The 19,088-nt window shown below is 38.4% G+C and overlaps 3 protein-coding genes across 5 annotated transcripts; 2 read left to right on the top strand and 1 right to left on the bottom strand.

The window, feature by feature from the left end:
• Positions 1 to 846: 846 nt before the first annotated feature.
• On the top strand, positions 847 to 5,029 carry LOC106082996 (pleckstrin homology-like domain family B member 1). Its single transcript, XM_013245787.2, has one exon. It carries the CDS (start codon positions 1,112 to 1,114, stop codon positions 4,478 to 4,480), a length of 3,369 nt encoding a protein of 1,122 aa, XP_013101241.1. The 5' UTR covers positions 847 to 1,111; the 3' UTR covers positions 4,481 to 5,029.
• Positions 5,030 to 9,615: 4,586 nt separating this feature from the next.
• LOC106083012 (raf homolog serine/threonine-protein kinase Raf) lies at positions 9,616 to 13,282 on the bottom strand. Its single transcript, XM_013245824.2, has 6 exons — positions 13,029 to 13,282; positions 12,141 to 12,921; positions 11,513 to 12,076; positions 11,191 to 11,454; positions 10,760 to 11,133; positions 9,616 to 10,696 (listed from the first exon to the last, which is right to left on the bottom strand). The coding sequence occupies exons 2-6, from the start codon at positions 12,504 to 12,506 to the stop codon at positions 10,123 to 10,125; spliced, it is 2,142 nt and encodes a 713-aa protein (XP_013101278.1). The 5' UTR covers positions 12,507 to 12,921; positions 13,029 to 13,282; the 3' UTR covers positions 9,616 to 10,122.
• A 3,103-nt stretch (positions 13,283 to 16,385) lies between these two features.
• Positions 16,386 to 18,654, top strand: LOC106083045 (pre-mRNA-splicing factor 38B). Of its 3 annotated transcripts, none has more exons than XR_001220591.2 (6): positions 16,386 to 16,563; positions 16,635 to 16,772; positions 16,874 to 16,998; positions 17,130 to 17,272; positions 17,399 to 17,505; positions 17,601 to 17,689. XR_001220591.2 is itself a non-coding variant. In XM_013245865.2 (6 exons), the coding sequence occupies exons 1-6, from the start codon at positions 16,554 to 16,556 to the stop codon at positions 18,234 to 18,236; spliced, it is 1,152 nt and encodes a 383-aa protein (XP_013101319.1). In that variant the 5' UTR covers positions 16,393 to 16,553; the 3' UTR covers positions 18,237 to 18,654. The 3 variants fall into 3 exon arrangements, 2 of the variants coding, with proteins under 2 accessions (XP_013101319.1, XP_013101329.1); XM_013245865.2 differs by having other exon boundaries at positions 16,393 to 16,563; positions 17,130 to 17,265; positions 17,601 to 18,654; XM_013245875.2 differs by lacking the exon at positions 16,386 to 16,563 and having other exon boundaries at positions 16,701 to 16,786; positions 17,130 to 17,265; positions 17,601 to 18,654.
• Positions 18,655 to 19,088: the final 434 nt, after the last annotated feature.

Genomic DNA, 19,088 nt, shown 5'->3' with positions numbered 1-19,088 from the left:
CGTTTGTTCTTACGATTTTTTTACTCTAATTCTTTGTTAACAGATATCGTTATTTATTTTTTCTCTCTGGCAACGCTCCCCAAAAAACGAAAAACAAACAGGAATCGACAAAAAATAATAAATAGTTCTTCTCATAGCCTGAAATTATTCTTTTATTATTTTACATACATCACAAATCTAAATAATTTTTTTTTCATTTTAAGAAAAAACAAGAGATAAATATTCTTAAGCCATCGTAAATATTTATCTTCATTATTTCGTTAAAGTAAACACCAAATAAAATGTGAAAAAAGGCACAAAATGTGAAAAATTTTTAAAACCCAAAACAAGCATTTGACGTTCTAGTGGAATTTGGATACAACACTTGAGCTGGACATTTTCATCAGCTGGGCATGGTACAGTTAAGAGGTAGAGTCATTAGCACATCAATAAAAACCTACCCCAACGAAACTACCTTGAGTGGCAAATGCAGCAAATTCAAATGTCAAAGTGGTTTTATATATAAACTTTGTTTAACAACTTAACTTATTCAAATGTGTTTTATATTCATATATTCGTCATTGTAACACTATTTTGTTGCTTATGTGTGTAATATCGGATCAACTAGAACGTCTTTTTATGATTTTAGAAAAAATCTCAGCTGTGTTATCAAACCTTTGACATTTAGATTTACTGCGAAATCAAAACAAAAACAAAGAAATTGTACTCAGCTGTTCGCATGACCTCACGATATAAGCGCATCTTGTCAGCTGGGTAATGAGTCAACCTTCTTAATGCAACCATGGTTCGGCGTTAGCTATTTTTCTTCTCAAACTCTTCGCTTTTCGTCGAACGCTGAGCGTTATGGTTAGTCGACCAGTTGATTTGTCATATTCTGGGAAAACACAATATTTACATAAATCAAACTCCAACTAATTTGCGAAAGTTTCGCTAAATAATTAATGAATAAACTAAGTTCTTGCCAGTGCATAAGTGGAAATTGCCAAACATTGATAACGTTGTCTTCCAAACGAACTATTTTATGTACATTTTAAATATGCTAAAAAGCTAAAACCAGGAAGTGTTTTTTTCTCCACTGCTGGACCAAGAACTACAACTTGCAGAAGAAAAAATGTCTTTGTCCAAGAAAGACCCATCGCTACGGGTAGCTGCAAATGACCCGCATCTGGTGAGTTTGGGCGGTGGACGACTGAGTACTGCCGTCACTATTCACAATATACCGGTGGGCGACACCACTATCGGTTCGTCGATAGACAGTAACATATCCTTGTCGGGATCTGGTGTGAAGCCTTTGCATTGCACCATCTATCGTAGTGAAGAGAATCAAGTGACTCTAGTGCCGGAACGCGAAGCACGCATTTTAATCGATGGTCAATTGGTCAGACTGGAGGTGGACCTCAAGCAAGGCGCCATGATTACGTTGGGAGATTCGTATTATTTGCGTTACAACAACCCCGCTGAAGCTCAAAGAATGCGAACGGCTATGGGCGACAGCTGGGATGAGTTTGAGAACGACGAAGCCGCTATTTTGGAACGTTTCTATGAAAACAATATCAATCCCAATCTGAGGTCGCCTGAAGAAAGCAGATGTAATGAGAGGAAAGCACTCGATTTAAAGCCATTAGACATCAATGGCTGGCAATGTCCAAAAGTGTTCGCCGCTGACCTGGTAACTGTAAATATGCCTGCCAAAGATGTGTTGGGTCAAAAATATGCCAATTTTGCCAAAAACCTAGCAGAGAATCATCGCAAGGACAAAAATGTCAATACTAAAAATAATGACGGTCTCTATGTCAACATTCCACAGTTAAAATCACTGACGGATAGCTGCGAACTTCTATCCAAAGTGCAAAACACCTCCACGCCACAAAAATCTAAATCAGAGGTTCATGCCTTCGATAGCAAGGATTATCTGGAAGACATGCTGAAAATTTGTACAGAGTATAGCGACCGACAAGATCGTAGCGGTGGAAGCCTCAGTTCTTCACCAATTGTTCAAAATCGAATTAAAACCAATGGCTCTCTGCCAAGAGAGAAAAAATCTCCTTTCTATCAGGAATTTAACACTAGTGGTGAAGGCAACAACAACCTGCAGGCCTCACCAATTGGTAAAACCAAATCTAGTGGTTATGAAAACGTTCGCATTGTGGGTCAAAATCGCATAGAAGTGGAAAGCACTTCAAAATCATGCAGCAGTGGTTACGAAAATGTTAAATTTGTACCTCAAAGTCCACGTACTAAAATACGGACCAATTGCTTGTCGCCGAAAAAAGATGACAACTATGAGGACCGTATCAGAACATTTGAAGAACAATTTCAAAGGGAAATTCAGGCAATAGAATATAGTTCTCGAAATGGGCCCAGAGTAACTGCTTTGTCTGCCAACAGCACGCCTGTTCCCAAAAGGACCAACAAAAATATCAACAACTTGACCATAGACATAAAGTCCTTGGTATCGCCACAAAACTCCCCCAAGATGAATAAAAAGCCCGCACCAGCTCCTAGGAGTATAATTAAACCAGCCACCTCTCCTCCCATTGTTGGAAGCTTGCCAAACCTATATAGAAATTCAGAGAAACTGCACATCGAAAGAGAAGATTTGCTGCGTCGTTTGCGCAGCCTAAAAGAAGAAATATCCATGCTGCAGCAACAGGACAATGAGGCACTTATTGAAATGGACGTGGAAAATGCTTTGGTTTTGGGGGAACTACAATCCTTAAACGAAAGCAAAAACAAACTGGAACAAGAATACAAAGTCCTACAACAACGCATACATCGACTGGAAGCTCAACGAAATGCCACACGAGTAATGGAAGAGAACCAACAAGCGAAACTGAAGCAGTCCATTGAAATGAAACAAGATCAAGTACAGAAGTTAAAGGATATGCTCAAACAGAAACCCAACAATAAATGCCTAAAGGAAGAACTTGATAATCTTCGCGAATCATTGGACAATGACAGAAAGGCCTTTGAGGACTTGGAATTTCAATATCTAGAGGGAGAGTCGGAGTGGCATGCCCAACGTGATGAGCTGCATACCGAGGAAATCAAATTATTGAAGCTTATTGAAGAAACTAAATTAGGAATTGTCAGTTTAGAGAATCAGGAAAACAACTCTGCATCCGAAAGCCAGAAGAATCTGAGAAAGCGTCTGGTATCTTTGCTCAACGATTTACAAGACTGTGAAAAGAAATTCCAAGAGCTAGAACAAAAATTAGCTACAAAAATTAACGTCAACAAATCTGGGGACAGTACCTCGTCACTGTCAATTATGTCACAATCCTTGTTTGGCTCAACCGAGATACTTTGTCCCAAAGCCAACCACGAAGATATGATGTCGAAAAGTTTCAACGAAAATATGATTTACAATAACAAAATCGAAATGCCTAAAAATTCGCTTCAGATTGTTGTTACTGCCAACAACAATGGCCGTGTAGTCTCGCAAGAATTCGTCGGAAGAGGTAGCTGTGTGTCTTCCAAGGAGGCATCAGATAAAATATTTGATTCTATTAGGGAAATAGAACGTAATCGCAAACTTCTTACCTCTAAGCAAGGTCAGAAGGCTTTGGAAGAAGAACGTCGCAAAATTGAAGAAATTCTTTCGAAACTTGGTTCGGGAACTCAAACTCGGCAACAACATATACAATTTTTAAACACAGCTGACGAAGTTCAGACGACTTTCAGGGAAAACAAGGAAAATCAAACACATAAACAAAATTCTAAGATAGCCTACGAAAAGCAAACATCTGAGCCCCCGTTTGCTGTGCAGCAAATGTCACACCAACATCTTTTTGAAAAGCAGAACTCTGCCCCAAGCCATGCTCAAAGACCATTGTCCGAATCCAATTCTGAAGCCGGTGAAGATTTCATGCTCTCCACCAAACGCAAATCAATTAATGAACCTTCAACGCGCACGCAAAGTCCAGCAAGTCCTAGGAGCTTAAGCATAGAAAAGCGTTGCAGCAGTGGACTTTCAAATGAGACATCTTCACGCGCCGACAGTTGTTTGTCTAGCGAAGGGCGAAAAATGATGGCCAAGCATCAAAGGCCATTGACACGCTATCTTCCCATTTTTGCTCATGATCTAGACCTGAGACGTCACATTGAATCGGCAGGTCATCAAATCAGCATGTGTCCCCATGTCTTCATTGATGCATACACCTGTCGGGGATACCTGCATAAATTGGGCTCAACATTTCACACTTGGTCAAAGCGTTGGTTTGTTCTAGATCGCCAACGCAAAGCGCTCATATATTATTCGGATAAATCCGAACGCAAGCCGCGTGGAGGCGCATATTTTTCCTCTATCGACGAGGTCTATATGGATCATTTGAATGCGTCCAAGAGCAGCCGACCCCATTGTACATTCATTGTTAAGACCAAGAAACGCAAATATTATTTACAAGCGGCATCAGATGCAGCTTCACGAATTTGGATAGATGCCATAATAACTGGGGCTCAAGGCAACGTAGACTACTAATCACCCTGGTAGCAGGGTCACAGTTTGTATTAAACAAAAATTCCATTTATGTATTTTTTTTTTAATATTTTTACACAAACAAGTTAAACTTATACCACTATTTTTATATCTTTCCCATAATTTAGTTTAAAGGTATATTGTTTTCTAGTTTTAAGGTGTCATTATCAAAGTGATTGGTATTTTTACTTACTTCCTATAACTAACATACAACTATTCCTGGAATTAGCTCAAAAACATGATGAAAGAATAACCAACAAATTATTCCTTTGCTAAAATCAAAACTTAAGTACATAGGTACATATGCATACAAATGTGTACCCCTATGTAGTATTATAAAATGTTTCTATATTCATGTGCCTCTATAATCGTGTTCACTATTAATATAGAACAACAATAACTTTTACTATAATGATAATATTCGATATAAGTATGCTTAGATAAGAAGCCGTCGGTATAGGTAAGAGTACATTTACAGAATGTATACACAACGTATTGTTATAATTAAAAGCTTTTCTTTTCTTTTTTTTAATAAAATGATAATAAACCTAATTTTTGTTTGGTATGTGTCACGTGGGGAAAATATGTGGAATTGACTTTTATTCTGTTTAAAGATTTACAACCAAGCATCCCGCCACGGGATAACTATGAGCTCCAATCTGTGTGTTGTTCTTCGTTGTCACGAAAAGCTTAGCTAGGAGCTAACGGGCACGTCCACAAGTTACGGATAGTGGAATGCTCCATACGGAGTAGCTGCAACTGCAGTCGCTGACAATCAGCGGTATCGAGTGGAGAGGCCGGCTAAAAATCTTTTCCCCCGGAAACCAGTATGGGTTTCCCATAACATAAGGTGCATGCCGAACGTCGCAATTTTAATCTATGAATGCCGACAAAGTAATGATTGTAGTAGGACTAGGCCTAGGATGTAGGAGAAATATTTTTTCCAACATTGTCGAATATAGAAAAAGTTTAAAAAAGCGGCTAGCATGCAGGTCATTATTAACTCTGGAAAGTGATCCTTTTTTTCTGCACTAACGCCATCCTTCGTCATTTTGATTACATTTCTAGACGCTGTAAATCGTGAGCAAAAATGACAACAAAAATGTGGATTTAATTAGGAAGGATTACTTTCCAGGTTTGAGGCAGCAGGGATCGATGGTTTGCAGTTTGAAATATTGAGCATATCAAACGCAAATCTGCATTCCTTAGATAGAAAAAATGGTAGAAGCTAGAGTAATAGCAGAGTACTAGCAGTGAAAGAGAGTGTAAAAACCGGGGAGGGGAATTATGTAGCATGAGGGGTGCAACTAGCCCGACAGATCAGAATGAGACCCTGCACGGGATAAGTATGAGCATCCCAAAGGCTGGAACATTGGAACCGATCTTTTTGGGTTCTCGGCTCTTGCACAAATACTGAGTGCCTATGATGCTTGATACGACAAGATGAGTAATTGGCGCCGTTAAATAACCAATGACCAACCTGTTCCTGCGGCGATTGGTGCTTTGGACCGGAACGAGCTTGCTCACCTGCAGAAGCTTGACGAGGATCGCTACCTCCACATGAAAATGTGGCTACAACAACATAAGCGTCCAAAATGACTGGAAGATCCAGTTCTACACAAGGACATAAGATGTTCACAAATAGTTCCAATTAAGAAATACATAATTCAAAAATCAAGGATTTCACGCCTTCAAGTATGCGAGTGAACCCGGGGAAAATTGAGATGATTTTGTTCACCAGAAAATCCAAATGGGGCCAAGGGATATCTTTATTAGATCACACTTAGTATCGGGTCGTGATTCAGTATTCTAAACTTTTATCGATATGTAACATAGAAATTCGTGCTCACAAGGCAACTGTTGCATATCGTAAGTGTGGCAAAACGATTGGCTGCCGTTTGGACCTCAAACCTAAGATGGTGCTTTGGATTTACACCAATATAATCAGACCGATACCAGCATATGGAGAACATGTTTGGTGGCTTGTAATGGAAAAGAGGACCACACAAAAGTAACTTTGTAGCATACAGATCTCTGGATCCATTGCGGTTACAGGGGCAATACGCACTTGTTCTGCTGAAGCCCTCAACACTACGATTCACGTTCGGAAGCTGGAGAGATGGAGCATATGAATTTGTCCGTGATCATTTTTTAAGTTTTTTTGCCTGTTAGGGCGAAGATCATTAAATTGTACAATTTTTGTTTGTTTCTCTTTCGAGACGACCTCATTGATCGGAAATGCAAATGGAGAAGGAAATCCAAAGATAGCAATACACACCAACCACTATGGGACGTGTTTCGTCTTTGGTTAGAAGACTTTTCAACCATATTAGGTGTGATGGCTTCAAGGGCCGTGCATTGGTATGTTGTATTTGAATCGTATTAATAGCGAAAACGTATTAATAACGTATTAAAAACGTATTAATAACGACAACCCTGTCTATTAGCTGTACTTTTCCCAATACATGTATTTTTGTGTAATGACAAACATTATTTCTGTGACAAATTATACTTCTTCCGTACTACACATGATTTTGTGCATCTGTTGGAAGTTGTATTGGTGACTTCGAATGCTAAGACAACGGCAATGGCTCTGTGCCCAGGTTCGAATCCTGGTCGAGCTCTGACGAATTTTTCAAGTTATTTGCTTGTTAGGGCGAAGATTATTAAATTTTACAATTTTTGTTTGTTTCTCTTTCGAGAAAAGCAAGAGATGCAAATCTTCAATATTTTTCGAAGGACATTTTGACCACTGCATTCCCGCCTTGATGTACGATGAGTCATTCAAAGGTCAAATTTCTGAACAGATCAGAGTGGAACGATGGACTTCTGCTGATGGGATGTGACAGTAAGGTGCATAAAGCCGGCTCCAAAATGAGTTGTGGAAATCGGTTCGGGAATTTTATCGGAGGAAGCGATCATATCAAGCTCTGTAAAGCTTACTGAGTATTGCAGTGTGCTTCAGGTGGAGATACTGACCATAAACGACGCTTGTATCTTACTTCAGCTTCATCACACATCGACTTCTATAGGCTGCCCTAGCATTGAGACACAATGTGGTCACGTCAATGCTGGTAAAAGGAAGAATTTGCTTAATTAAGCCGACTGGCTACATTAATTCTCAGTTGTTTTCTCGGCCATAAGGGACTTGTTTGGTATAATAAAGCAGGCGAAACTAGCCAGAGCTGAATCCTTTTCTAATGAACTCCAGATGACATCAGTCGCAAAGCCGCTGGAAGTCGTTAAACTGACATTTTCAAGTACTTTCAAGGAAAACTTGGTCGCAATACAACGTTCGATGGAAACTGTCAAAACTTGTCATGGTTCTAACTAGCCTATAGGGAATCATGCAAGGCTTCTAAAAGTACTATACAACGACTACTGCAACAGGTGTGGAGCATGAGAGCAGTACGAATACCGAGTGGTGCATTTCACAATCACTCTGGTTTGATATTGTTGTTAACCGCCAGTAGTTGCTCTACAATTCAAACAAACCGGTTTGAATGTGGAATTCTACACTCGGGTTTCGCACTGCTCTCATGCTTTGAATGGCGAGCATGGGCAGAATAAATATAGAGTGGAAGCAAATGATACCAAATTTGTGTGCCATTAACTTTTACTTATAGCCGTCCTTCATAACCTTGTTGAGATAATGGAGTTGGGTCTGGTTGACCTGGTAGAATTTCTTGACTCTACGGGCTGAATATAATCGACATTGGAATACAACATGAAAGCACCCATCACACTGGTGATGTGGTTTTCAAAACGATATTGTTTACTGGCTAATAGAAGATATGTTTGGTTTATAGCGACCACGCGAAGCAACCAAGAGCCACACTATTTGTCTACCTTAATAATATAAGAGCACCAACGTAGCACCCGGCGAGAAGATCAGACAACGTTGTTTATCCCCTCCTAGTGCTGATGATACTTGTGAGGTATTTACCTTAGGTGATCAACCGTATCGTCCTACGGCAGTTCTTTTGAACTGGGAATTAAAAATGGAGGTGCTTTAGTATTCAATATAGGACAGCACTCTTTGAGATGAGATATACATTCCAGCGGTTTCTTGATGAAATGTTCATGGGCTTATTTGCAATAATATAAAACCATCGGTGAGTAATGCGAGAACATCTCACTAGTGATGGCTTAAAAACAACTTTCGGTAAGACGGTAACAAGATTTTTAGTTTTCAACAAAAAAATCAAATTGTTGGACTATTTTTTTTATGTATCAACTAGATAAATCAAAGTAGTGTTTTCGTGGATAAAAAGTATTTTTAGTAGAAGTCTCTTAGTTTTCAATTTTTTTTATCAAATTTTAAATTTCAATGTTAGACCCAACCCTCCACTAACAATGCCAAAAACGAAACATTATTTAATTTTTCATTACTTAATTATTTATATTTAATTAACAAGAACTATATACAATAGGTATCTAACTTTAAGCAGATATACATTGTAGTATAAGTAGTCCTAGAGCGTGTGTGTGGGTTTTCTTTTTGTTAAATTCTATTTTGAAGATGGTACAAAAGAAAAAGCAAAGTCACAAAGAAAACATTTGATAAAACTATAGACATTAATTTTACTTATCCAGCAAAACTTGCCTAAATTCTGTTTTTTTTTTATTTAAATTAGTTATAGCATAACAAAGATCACAAGAAAGTAGTTCGCTCAACTTACGGCCTGAATGGAGGAGCATTCAATTTCGATGTCTCGAATGAATGCTTTGATCATTACGTTAACGAATAAAAGTCACTATGTTTTTTCTTTTACAAATGTCTGGGTATTCTTATTAGAATTATGTTCTATGATGATTTTTATTTTTCGCTGCTAATGGAGGAAAAAGGAACTGGGAGCCCAACCTCCAGAAACATATTGAAATTAACATTAAGAAATAAAATAAATAAAATAGCATAGTAGATAGTTTGGTAGTGTTTCTTGTAGTAGGCGGCAGGCTGTTGTGTTTGGTTATAAAATTAATCTAAATTGATAGTAAATTCTTTGAAGTTTAATTTAAGTTTATGGTTGCTTATGGGGTAGTAGTCAAATTGTCCCTACTCTGGACTGAAGTCTACGGCCAGTTGCTGGTTTTTTTGTTTGTTTGTTAGTTTTTAGAAAAGTTTTGCTTGTAAAGAATTTAACAAAAGTTGCTATTTTCGTTTCGTTTTACTTGAGTTTTAAAAGTCTAATGGAGGCATCTAATGTTTTGATTTGAGTTACATGAGGATTATGCTGAATTTAAAACATTCGAGGCCACCCACACCTTCTGCAAGGAGAAGAAAGAGCGGGCCTCATCCATTTCTATATTTTGGTTTCATATTTACACAAATATTGGTTTAGTTGCTTAGTTGGATTACTGAAATAATGATGATTCATATGCTAAGACATTTTCCAACAACATCATTCTGATTCATTTATGCAATTCGATTGCCTTTTATAGTTGGTGATGATGTATCATTTCAGTATGCATATATGTGTGTTTAAGTGCCATCAAGTTAAAAGCTTTGTTCGGTTTAATTTCTTTTTTTTAAGTAGCTACTGCAGTGTTTACGCGCTGTTATCATCCAGTATCATAATAATCTCAATAATGATTCAAATAATTCTTTTTCTTATCACAAGTGAGGTAAACGATCAGCATCAGCGCTAGATATTACCAGCACTATGGTAAAATTGGAAGTTTACAGGAGTCTTGGGGCTGGGACAGGAATAGAGAAAGTCGTCGTGATGTAATTGTGTTTGCGTCAATGTAGAATCACTAGCACTGCGATGTAGTTTAGGCAGCGTTCGCCAAATATACTCCAGCATATTAAGATTCAAACGGAACAATGGCCTTTCATTGCGATCATATTTTATGCAATCAACTGTAAGACGTTTTAAATCTTGTGGAGCATCGGAGCGAATACGAGTCATGTCGGGTTTCAGAAGTCCTCGCCCCACCATAAAAAGTATCTGATCCTTATTGTTGATGTTACTATAAGGCAGACATTCGGCCAATAATTCATACAAAACAATGCCAAAGGCATATACATCAGATTGGAAAGAGTAGGGATTCTGCTCCTGCATACGTATGACCTCAGGAGCCATCCAGAGAATACTGCCAGTTGGTTGATTAGCTTGTTTCTCACCGGACCAACGAGTTTTCGCAGTTGCCAGACCGAAATCGCCTATTTTAACCGAATACTCGTCTTGCAAGAATATATTATTGGATTTGAGATCTCTGTGCAGAGCAAAAAAAAGGACAATTAGTTGTAGACAAATAATTCTTAGCGCAATTGCTTACCTATGTATGATATTTTTGGCGTGTAAATAATCCATTCCCTGGGCCACTTGTCTTCCAATATCTATTAGAGTTTTCAATTTAAATTTTGTCTCTTTCACATGAATATGCTTATAGAGACTGCTGCCTTCGCACCATTGAGTTACAATGGCCAAAGAAGGTTTTGAAACACAACCCATGAACAACAGAATATTGCAATGCCGAGTTTTCTTCAACATGGCAACTTCATTTTTGAAGGCTTGCAACTGAGCCAAGCTAGGCGTTTTTACATTGAGGGTTTTAACGGCCACCGGGCCATGCCAATGGGCTTTGTATACAGTCCCAAAGGAACCTGAACCAATTCGAGGTCCTATTAAAATCTCTTCTGCTTGTATGTTCTAAAAAAGAATACAAAAATTAGCCGATTCTCAAAAACCTTAGTAACTGGTATTTACCCAATTTTCCTCCGAGGATCTATTGGAAGACAACAAGTTTTTATTGCTCTCATCTGCTGACCTGGCTCTTTCCCTTTTTACATGTTTGAGCGTGCTGGTGGGTGAAGCCTGCGTTGAATTGGAATGGTCACCAGCATTTTGTAACGGGCCATGAGCTTGCATTAATTTGCATTGGGCCTCGGTTAAGGGTTTGATGTTATTGTAGCAAACATTGGGAGCTGAATTTGAACGATCCTGTTGACTTATAGACCGTGGATGGCGAGCCTAATTTAAATCAAATTTTTAGAAAGAAAATACAACAGATGAAATGGCACTATCTTACCTGATAATCTCCCACCATACCACGTCCAGGATGCAATATGCCTACTGCATTCTCTGGATTTTGTGCTAGCAAACGCTGATAGTAACTATCCACCGGAAATTGTTGACACAGCGTGGGCACTTTGTCATAACATCTTTGATGAAACCGAAAATTGCATTGATTGCAATAAAACCCGGTAAATAAAAGTCGACGACAACATTCACAAAAGGCCAGGGAAAAGAATGTTTTTCGTATGAACTGGTGAGAAATATGTGTCATTATGGGACACTTATCCAATAACCTTACATAGATCTCGTCCACCTGTATGGTAGCAATGTCAGTATGCCACGGAATGATATGGCGACCGTTTTCCGAAGTTGTTACTTCGCACATGTCCGGCGTCAATTGCCGCAACTTCAAAGCTTTCATTAAAGCATCGCACAGTCGCACGCCTGGTACAACTTCCACAGAGGTTCTCTGTTGGTTGGGCAGGTGGGCCCTCATTAATACTTTTCGCTGCCGTGTTAGTGTACTGCACTGACTACCACCATATTGATTGCTCTGAGTGGATATTAAACTATCGGTCTAGGAAAGTAAAGTTTTGCTAGATTAAGACCGGGAATAAAAAGGGATTAAGTCAAATACATACCATGTCGCTTGCAGCATAGGGCGGCCTGGCCAGCAACTGTTGTTGTATTTGTTGCTGATTTTGATAGTGCGACTGGAAAGCATACTCATTTACTTCTCTCTGATGTTGTTCTTTCTCCTCCAATTCCTGCTGTGCACTCAGCTGCTCTATCAGCTCTGATTCCTTGGTCTCCAACTCATGTAGCTTTGAAGTCAACTCCTGATACTCTGCAATATACATGGGTGGAGGCTCTTGTAGATTGGCAAATCTAGCATTGAGAGCATCGATATTTTCCCTGGTCACATGTATGACCGATTGGATATTATGCAACTCCTCGGTCAAGGCATCATATTGCTCCTCACTGTCCGATGAAGGTGTGCTCGTCATGTTTGCCAAGCCAACAGGTTGCTAACAGCACAATCGAAGCCAACCTTAGACAAATTCTAGGCACTAGAAACACATTAATTATTGCTTTACTGATGTGTTGCGGTACACACGAAAAGTCTTGAATCTAAAAAATCACTCTTTATATCCTGCAAACTGATATCATAGACTGTTGTAAAATTGCGTAGGATGTTCCCTTGCGCCCCTTGTTCTTTGACCTTTTGTGGGTACATTAACTTGTGATATACTTGCTGGTGTATTTCAAAATTAATCTCTCCATACTGTGTTAAGTGTCGGAAAGGTATCATAAACCATATTGCTTCGTTTAAGACAATTTTTTGCCGAAAGTTTCTTGTCTTGTCCTTGCTGTGTGATTAATGAATTCCTGCCAATTGGGGAATACTACTTTAAATGTTTGCTAGATACACAGAAGAATTCCAAACGGCCAGCCATTAATAAGAGTAAATAAATTAGAATGTCATTGATTGCAACTATTATCAAAAATTCAGACGGGTGAATACCTACCTCATTTATCCTTAGACATAGATCAAGTTGGAGTTCGAGTTATCCGTCTGTTTGTTGACCGAAAATGTTGTATCTTTTAAGTTGAAGTTTTTTTTAAGTTGAAGTTACCCACGATTACTACCAACGATAACGCGGATGATGGCAGTAATACAGCGTGACACAAACATAAAAAAATTCAGAAAGTATGGAAAGTATCAACAGTTTTTAGCTAGTAAAGCTGGGTTTGCATCATGGAACACATCCTAAACAACATTTTCGTTACCAGTACCGTTAGGGAAAATTTCGTTTGCTGGTACGCAGCTCAAATTAAACTTTCTTTGGGTAACAGGGTGACATAATAGGTATTGGCGAATTTTTTTCTTGCAAATGAAAATGTATGTTTTAAATGATTAAAATTCGGTCAAAATTTTGAATCGATGTTTGTCATCTTGTATTCTACACAACTATTTTTCAGTGGCGACATAAATGTCTTGGCTGCAACAGAAAATTTCGTGGGGTGCATACACAGCTTTACGCCAGAATATTAAGCTGTGAGTTAACAAATTCCAGTCTGGAAACCATAAATGGACTTAATTCAAAAAAGCGAATGCCACATCAACGATAAGGTCATTAGTTTCAATTTGACACATCACATTTTCCTGGAATCAGTATTTTGTGGGATAAAGTTCGCAGATTTATGATCAGAAACTAGAGAACATTACACTGATTCCAGTATAGAGTTCAGTAATGAATTTCTTTCAAAAAAGTGGGTATGCCTCGTCAAAAGGGAGTTCAATTCCTTTAATGTGACGTATCACGTTGGAATTAGTTTTTAGTGGAACAAAGTTTCTAGATTTATGTTAAGAATCTGAAAGACCAAACACTGATTCTGTGGGACAAGGTTTAAAGATTTATGTTCAGAATCTAAAAGACGAAACACTGATTCTAGCCTGGAAACTAAGAATGAACTTCGTTCAAAAAATTCGAATGCCACCTGAAAGGGGAGGGGAATACTTTCAATTTGACGTTCTACACGTAGCTAGAATCATTTTTTTTTGTGGAACAAAGTCTTAAACTTCACGCAGGTATTTTATTTGTATGATATTATTTTTACTGTTTCTGTCACCCTGTACTGTTACCATAAAAATTATCATCGATAGTACATCGAAACTACATAGAGCTGGCAAACTAACGATAATCGCAACATTCGATATTTTCGATACTATCGTTAACTTCCCATCACCTATATTTCAAACGAAAATGAAAAGTAAAAATCAGGATTTATCAATGCACATACCAAATAAAACCAAGGTTAATAAAGTCAGTTGGAAGTCATGAAAGAAATCATTGTAAAGCCTAATTGGATGACAATTGCGCCCTCTATAGGCGCAATGTATCTTAAAGCATACATTTAGTGACGGATTGCTTATTTTTGTTTAGTTTTGCAGGTACAACTCTAATGCAGGTACAAAACCAAGTCGGATTTAACAAGGTGGTCTCATTGCACCGTATGATTTGCGGTTGTTGTACAATTGAAAACACCTTTAATTGTTCATGGGCAGCTGCATACAGAAAAAAGTCAGACCTAGGGCTCAATTCTCTCTCTATGGAAACATGAAATTAAAAAATATTTTAATTTTTGTTGTCAGAGCAAGAATCAGAAATGCTATGAAAATCGAACAAAAACTTTATGTTTTATAGAAAGAGAGCCCCTGGTTCATACTCATATATTGAGGGGCCCATGCAATTCAATGTAACAGCGAAATAGAGTAGTAACAGCGCATTACTAGTACTACTACCACAACTAAAGGGTGATTTTTTTGAGGTTAGGATTTTCATGCATTAGTATTTGACAGATCACGTGGGATTTCAGACATGGTGTCAAAGAGAAAGATGCTCAGTATGCTTTGACATTTCATCATGAATAGACTTACTAACGAGCAACGCTTGCAAATCATTGAATTTTATTACCAAAATCAGTGTTCGGTTCGAAATGTGTTCAAATTTTGACAAATTTTGTTCAGCGATGAGGCTCATTTCTGGTTGAATGGCTACGTAAATAAGCAAAATTGCCACATTTGGAGTGAAGAGCAACCAGAAGCCGTTCAAGAACTGCCCATGCATCCCGAAAAATGCACTGTTTGGTGTGGTTTGTACGCTGGTGGAATCATTGGACCGTATTTTTTCAAAGATACTGTTGGACGCAACGTTACGGTGAATGAACACATTTCGAACCGAACACTGATTTTGGTAATAAAATTCAATGATTTGCAAGCGTTGCTCGTTAGTAAGTCTATTCATGATGAAATGTCAAAGCATACTGAGCATCTTTCTCTTTGACACCATGTCTGAAATCCCACGTGATCTGTCAAATACTAATGCATGAAAATCCTAACCTCAAAAAAATCACCCTTTATTACTACCACTACTACTTAATTTCCCATGAACATTCCATTAAGGAACAGGGGAAACTTCTCTCATATCAATGAGTGCAGTCTGATTAAAATTAAAGCTCAATGATAAAGGGGCCTCCTGTTTTAAGCCGAGTCCAAACGGCGTGCCGCATAGCAACACCACTTCGTAGAGAAGTTTTTAACATGGCAGGATCCCTCAGAAATGTAGCCAGCATTAGTAAGGGGTTAACCATCGCCGAAAGTTTGTTTAATCTTAACGCCAAGGTTTAATCCCAGTGGTTCGACGTCATAGGCGGACATGCTTAACTCTGCGCCACGGTGAATTCCAGTAACATTGCATTACTGGGCTCAACCCCTAAATCTGTAAGTCGATTTATTCAAACTCAACACAGTTGTTCACCGAAATTGAGGAATACGACTTTTATGAATTCAAGATTTCTTATCGGGAGGTCGTTATAAAGAGTGCTATATTAAGTGATGGCAGCCGGTTGTACGTACCGGATCGACTCAATGGAATCCTTCATCGGCAAGGACTGCCGCCTCGGTGTACAACATACTGCTACAACAACAAGAGGTAGGCCATCTTTCAACTTTAGGCTGCAGAATGATTAAAACAAACAGACAGACGGACATGCCTAGATCGTCTAAGAATATAACGACAATCTAGGATGTATAGTTTGTAGGGTGGAAAATGTACAATTTGATGTATTGTAATGCCCCTCTTAATGACCAACTCTTCGGTGGTGGGTATAAAAACATATACCGAATTTTTGACTTGTAGAAAATTTGGTAAGTTTTTCTTCAATTTTGGTAGGAAATAATTTTTTTGAGTGGCAACATTGATCATGATGTGTCATGTAAACTTCCAACAAAAAAATTTCAAAATTTGCTTCGATTTCGATTTTTTGATTCCATCGATAAAAAATCCACATTCACAAAAATTGATAACCCTAACCCGAGATGTCTCGGGGTTATCAATTCCTGTGAATCAATGAACCAAGAACAAGACCAAACTTTTTTCACTTTTTTTTCGTAAGCCAAGCCAAGTCAAAGTGTTATTTACTGGGAAAAATCTCGGGAGGAAAAAATTCAGCCTGCACCTATTTTCCTTCACACAAACAAGTTACTTAAAATGGAAGAAGGTAATGTACTCCAATGTTATTTCTCATTTAAAGTTTGCACTGAATTATGTGACTGAATATGCAATTGGCAGACTATGCTTCCTCTTCCCAGTCGGCGGCCAAAAAAGTTGGCAAAATTCACAATACATTGCCTTTGTGGGGAAATGAGGCCACCATGAATTTGAATCCCCTTATATTGGCGAATATACAGAGCTCCAGTTACTTTAAAGGTACGTCCTCAAAGGTACAGTAGACAACACAAACAAACTAAACTCTCAATTCGAAAGGAAACGTGTTCAAATTATGTTACTATTGATTGAATTCCTTGCAGTGCACCTATTCAAATTAAAGACATACCACGAAGTGGTTGATGAGATTTACTATCAGGTCAAACATATGGAGCCATGGGAGCGAGGCTCACGCAAGACTAGCGGCCAAACGGGCATGTGTGGCGGAGTGAGTTTATGAAATGTACCTTTTTCGTTTTGAAATAAGGCTATTTGCCACTGCCTCACCCAGCAGTAATTGTTGTACAAACAGCTTACTAATGCCTTGAAATTGGTTTTCGGAATTGATTTTAATTACAGGTTCGAGGAGTGGGTGCGGGAGGCATTGTGTCCACAGCTTATTGTTTGCTTTACAAATTGTATACTTTACGTTTGACTCGTAAGCAAGTTAATGGTTTGATCAATCATACTGATTCCCCCTATATCAGGGCTTTAGGTAGGTGGTAAGTCGATTGAGAGCACCAAAGCGCAATCACAGTATAATTGATTTCTTCGTGACAGTATCTCGACTCATTTTGTTTTTCTGTTTACCCTTGTGGAGAACCTAACTAATTCTGAATTCTTTATAGGTTTTATGTATCTCCGTTACACCCAACCGCCAGGAGATTTGTATGATTGGTACGAGGACTATTTGCAAGATGAAGAAGAAATAGATGTCAAAGCTGGCGGCGGCCAGGTGAGTCGATTGTACGATTGGCTTTATTTCCCTCTTTCTAAATAAAAATTTAAATAGGCTTTATCTGAAAATGTCAAACTTGTTTTTCGTTACAGACTATAACTGTTGGCCAAATGGTGTACCAATTTTTAACAAAATTGGATTGGTTTTCCACATTATTTCCGCGCATACCAGTGCCAATGCAGAAACAAATAGAAAAGAAATTGGAACAGTATTGTCGAGAGAACAATGTCACACTTTATCAACTTAGTTCCGGTGGAGCTAATGCGACACTTGCCCCTATCAATGTGCGAACGACTCAAGTCGCCGAATATGAGGAGGCGGGTAACTGGGAGGGTCGAGAACAACGTGGTGCACGCGGTGCTTATGCCAGCAGAGATGCGCCACCGCCTAGCTTTCATAGGGGAGAACATGACGATCGCTTAGAGTATTCTAGGGATCAGGATCGCTACCGAGAACACAAATCCTCCAAACGTTATGAGCGCAACTCGTCACCGGAGAGCGTGTACCGTGGTACTAGTAGAGAACGAGAACGTTATAGGGAGAAGCATAAGAAGAAAAGCAAGCACAAACACCGCTCTAGAAGTCGTAGCCGTTCACCTCGTAGCGAATCATACCATAAGTCTCACTCAGAGCGTAAAAGGTCTGAACGTGATCATCATTCGCATCGGGAGCATCGCGCCAAAGCTTATGACGATGATTACGCTGAAGAAAGAAGGCGTTATAGATGAACCTGCGTTGTTAATAGTTAGCCTGTGGACTCATTACTTTTTAAGCAGACCTACGAATGTAAGGCAATGAAAAACAAATTATTTTTTGTTTACTCTTATTTTCATTTCTTCGTAAAGACAAACAACTATTCATCAACAAACACACACATTCTTAACTTTACTCCAAACTACCTCAATTCCATTCAAATGTCCCTTCTGACTTGAAGGCAGAAGAATGCACATACGTACAGTCGTGTGGAATATGGTAGCCTTAGCCGTTTTAAGTATAACTACTTGCTATTATTATTAAATGCCAGCACAAGACATTATTTTATAATGTTAACAGAATTCTAAGCTATTTCATTGTTAAACTCAGGAGAATTAATTAAATATTAAATAATATGTAACTATTGTTTTATGTTGACAAAACACCACACACTCCCCTTCTATTGCCAATAGTAATATGTTTGTTTGTTGCACCTTTGATTAATTAACTGTAATCCATTTAATAGTACAGATATACAAAACAACAATAGCTGTTAACTAAAAGAATACAATGCGGAAAACTATGTCTGTATATTTCAGTTTCTTTGAATTGCTAATCTTTTAAATATCCGTTATTTTCAATGTTTTACATATAATATAATAAAGAACAAGAACAAAAACAATTTAGTAAACCAAGGTACATATATTTATTATTTTTTGAATTTTTTATGAAACTGTTTACCTTAAACAATTTCATTAAAAAAAGTTTGCACTTTGGCATAAATTTTGAGCATGGTGTTGTTGTTATTGTTGTAGCAGTGGAGTCCTTCATCGGCAAGGCCTACAGCCTCAGTGTAGCCTTGCCGATGAAGGACTCCATTGTTGCCA

The sequence above is a fragment of the Stomoxys calcitrans genome, chromosome 4, assembly GCF_963082655.1.
Source record: "Stomoxys calcitrans chromosome 4, idStoCalc2.1, whole genome shotgun sequence".
Lineage (NCBI taxonomy): Eukaryota > Metazoa > Arthropoda > Insecta > Diptera > Muscidae > Stomoxys > Stomoxys calcitrans.
The sequence above is the reverse complement of the archived record's forward strand: the minus strand, read 5'-3'. Positions and strand labels throughout refer to the sequence as shown.

Excerpts from the sequence above, each read along its gene's own strand:
- LOC106083012 (XM_013245824.2), bottom strand. The coding sequence starts at position 12,506 with ATGACGAGCACACCTTCATCGGACAGTGAGGAGCAATATGATGCCTTG. Across the intron at positions 12,077-12,140 it reads CCTATGCTGCAAGCGACATG|ACCGATAGTTTAATATCCAC; the intron begins GTATGTATTTGA and ends TTACTTTCCTAG. Across the intron at positions 11,455-11,512 it reads GTATGGTGGGAGATTATCAG|GCTCGCCATCCACGGTCTAT; the intron begins GTAAGATAGTGC and ends GATTTAAATTAG.
- LOC106082996 (XM_013245787.2), top strand. The coding sequence starts at position 1,112 with ATGTCTTTGTCCAAGAAAGACCCATCGCTACGGGTAGCTGCAAATGAC.
- LOC106083045 (XM_013245865.2), top strand. Across the intron at positions 17,266-17,398 it reads CCCCTATATCAGGGCTTTAG|GTTTTATGTATCTCCGTTAC; the intron begins GTAGGTGGTAAG and ends AATTCTTTATAG. Across the intron at positions 17,506-17,600 it reads TCAAAGCTGGCGGCGGCCAG|ACTATAACTGTTGGCCAAAT; the intron begins GTGAGTCGATTG and ends TTTTCGTTACAG.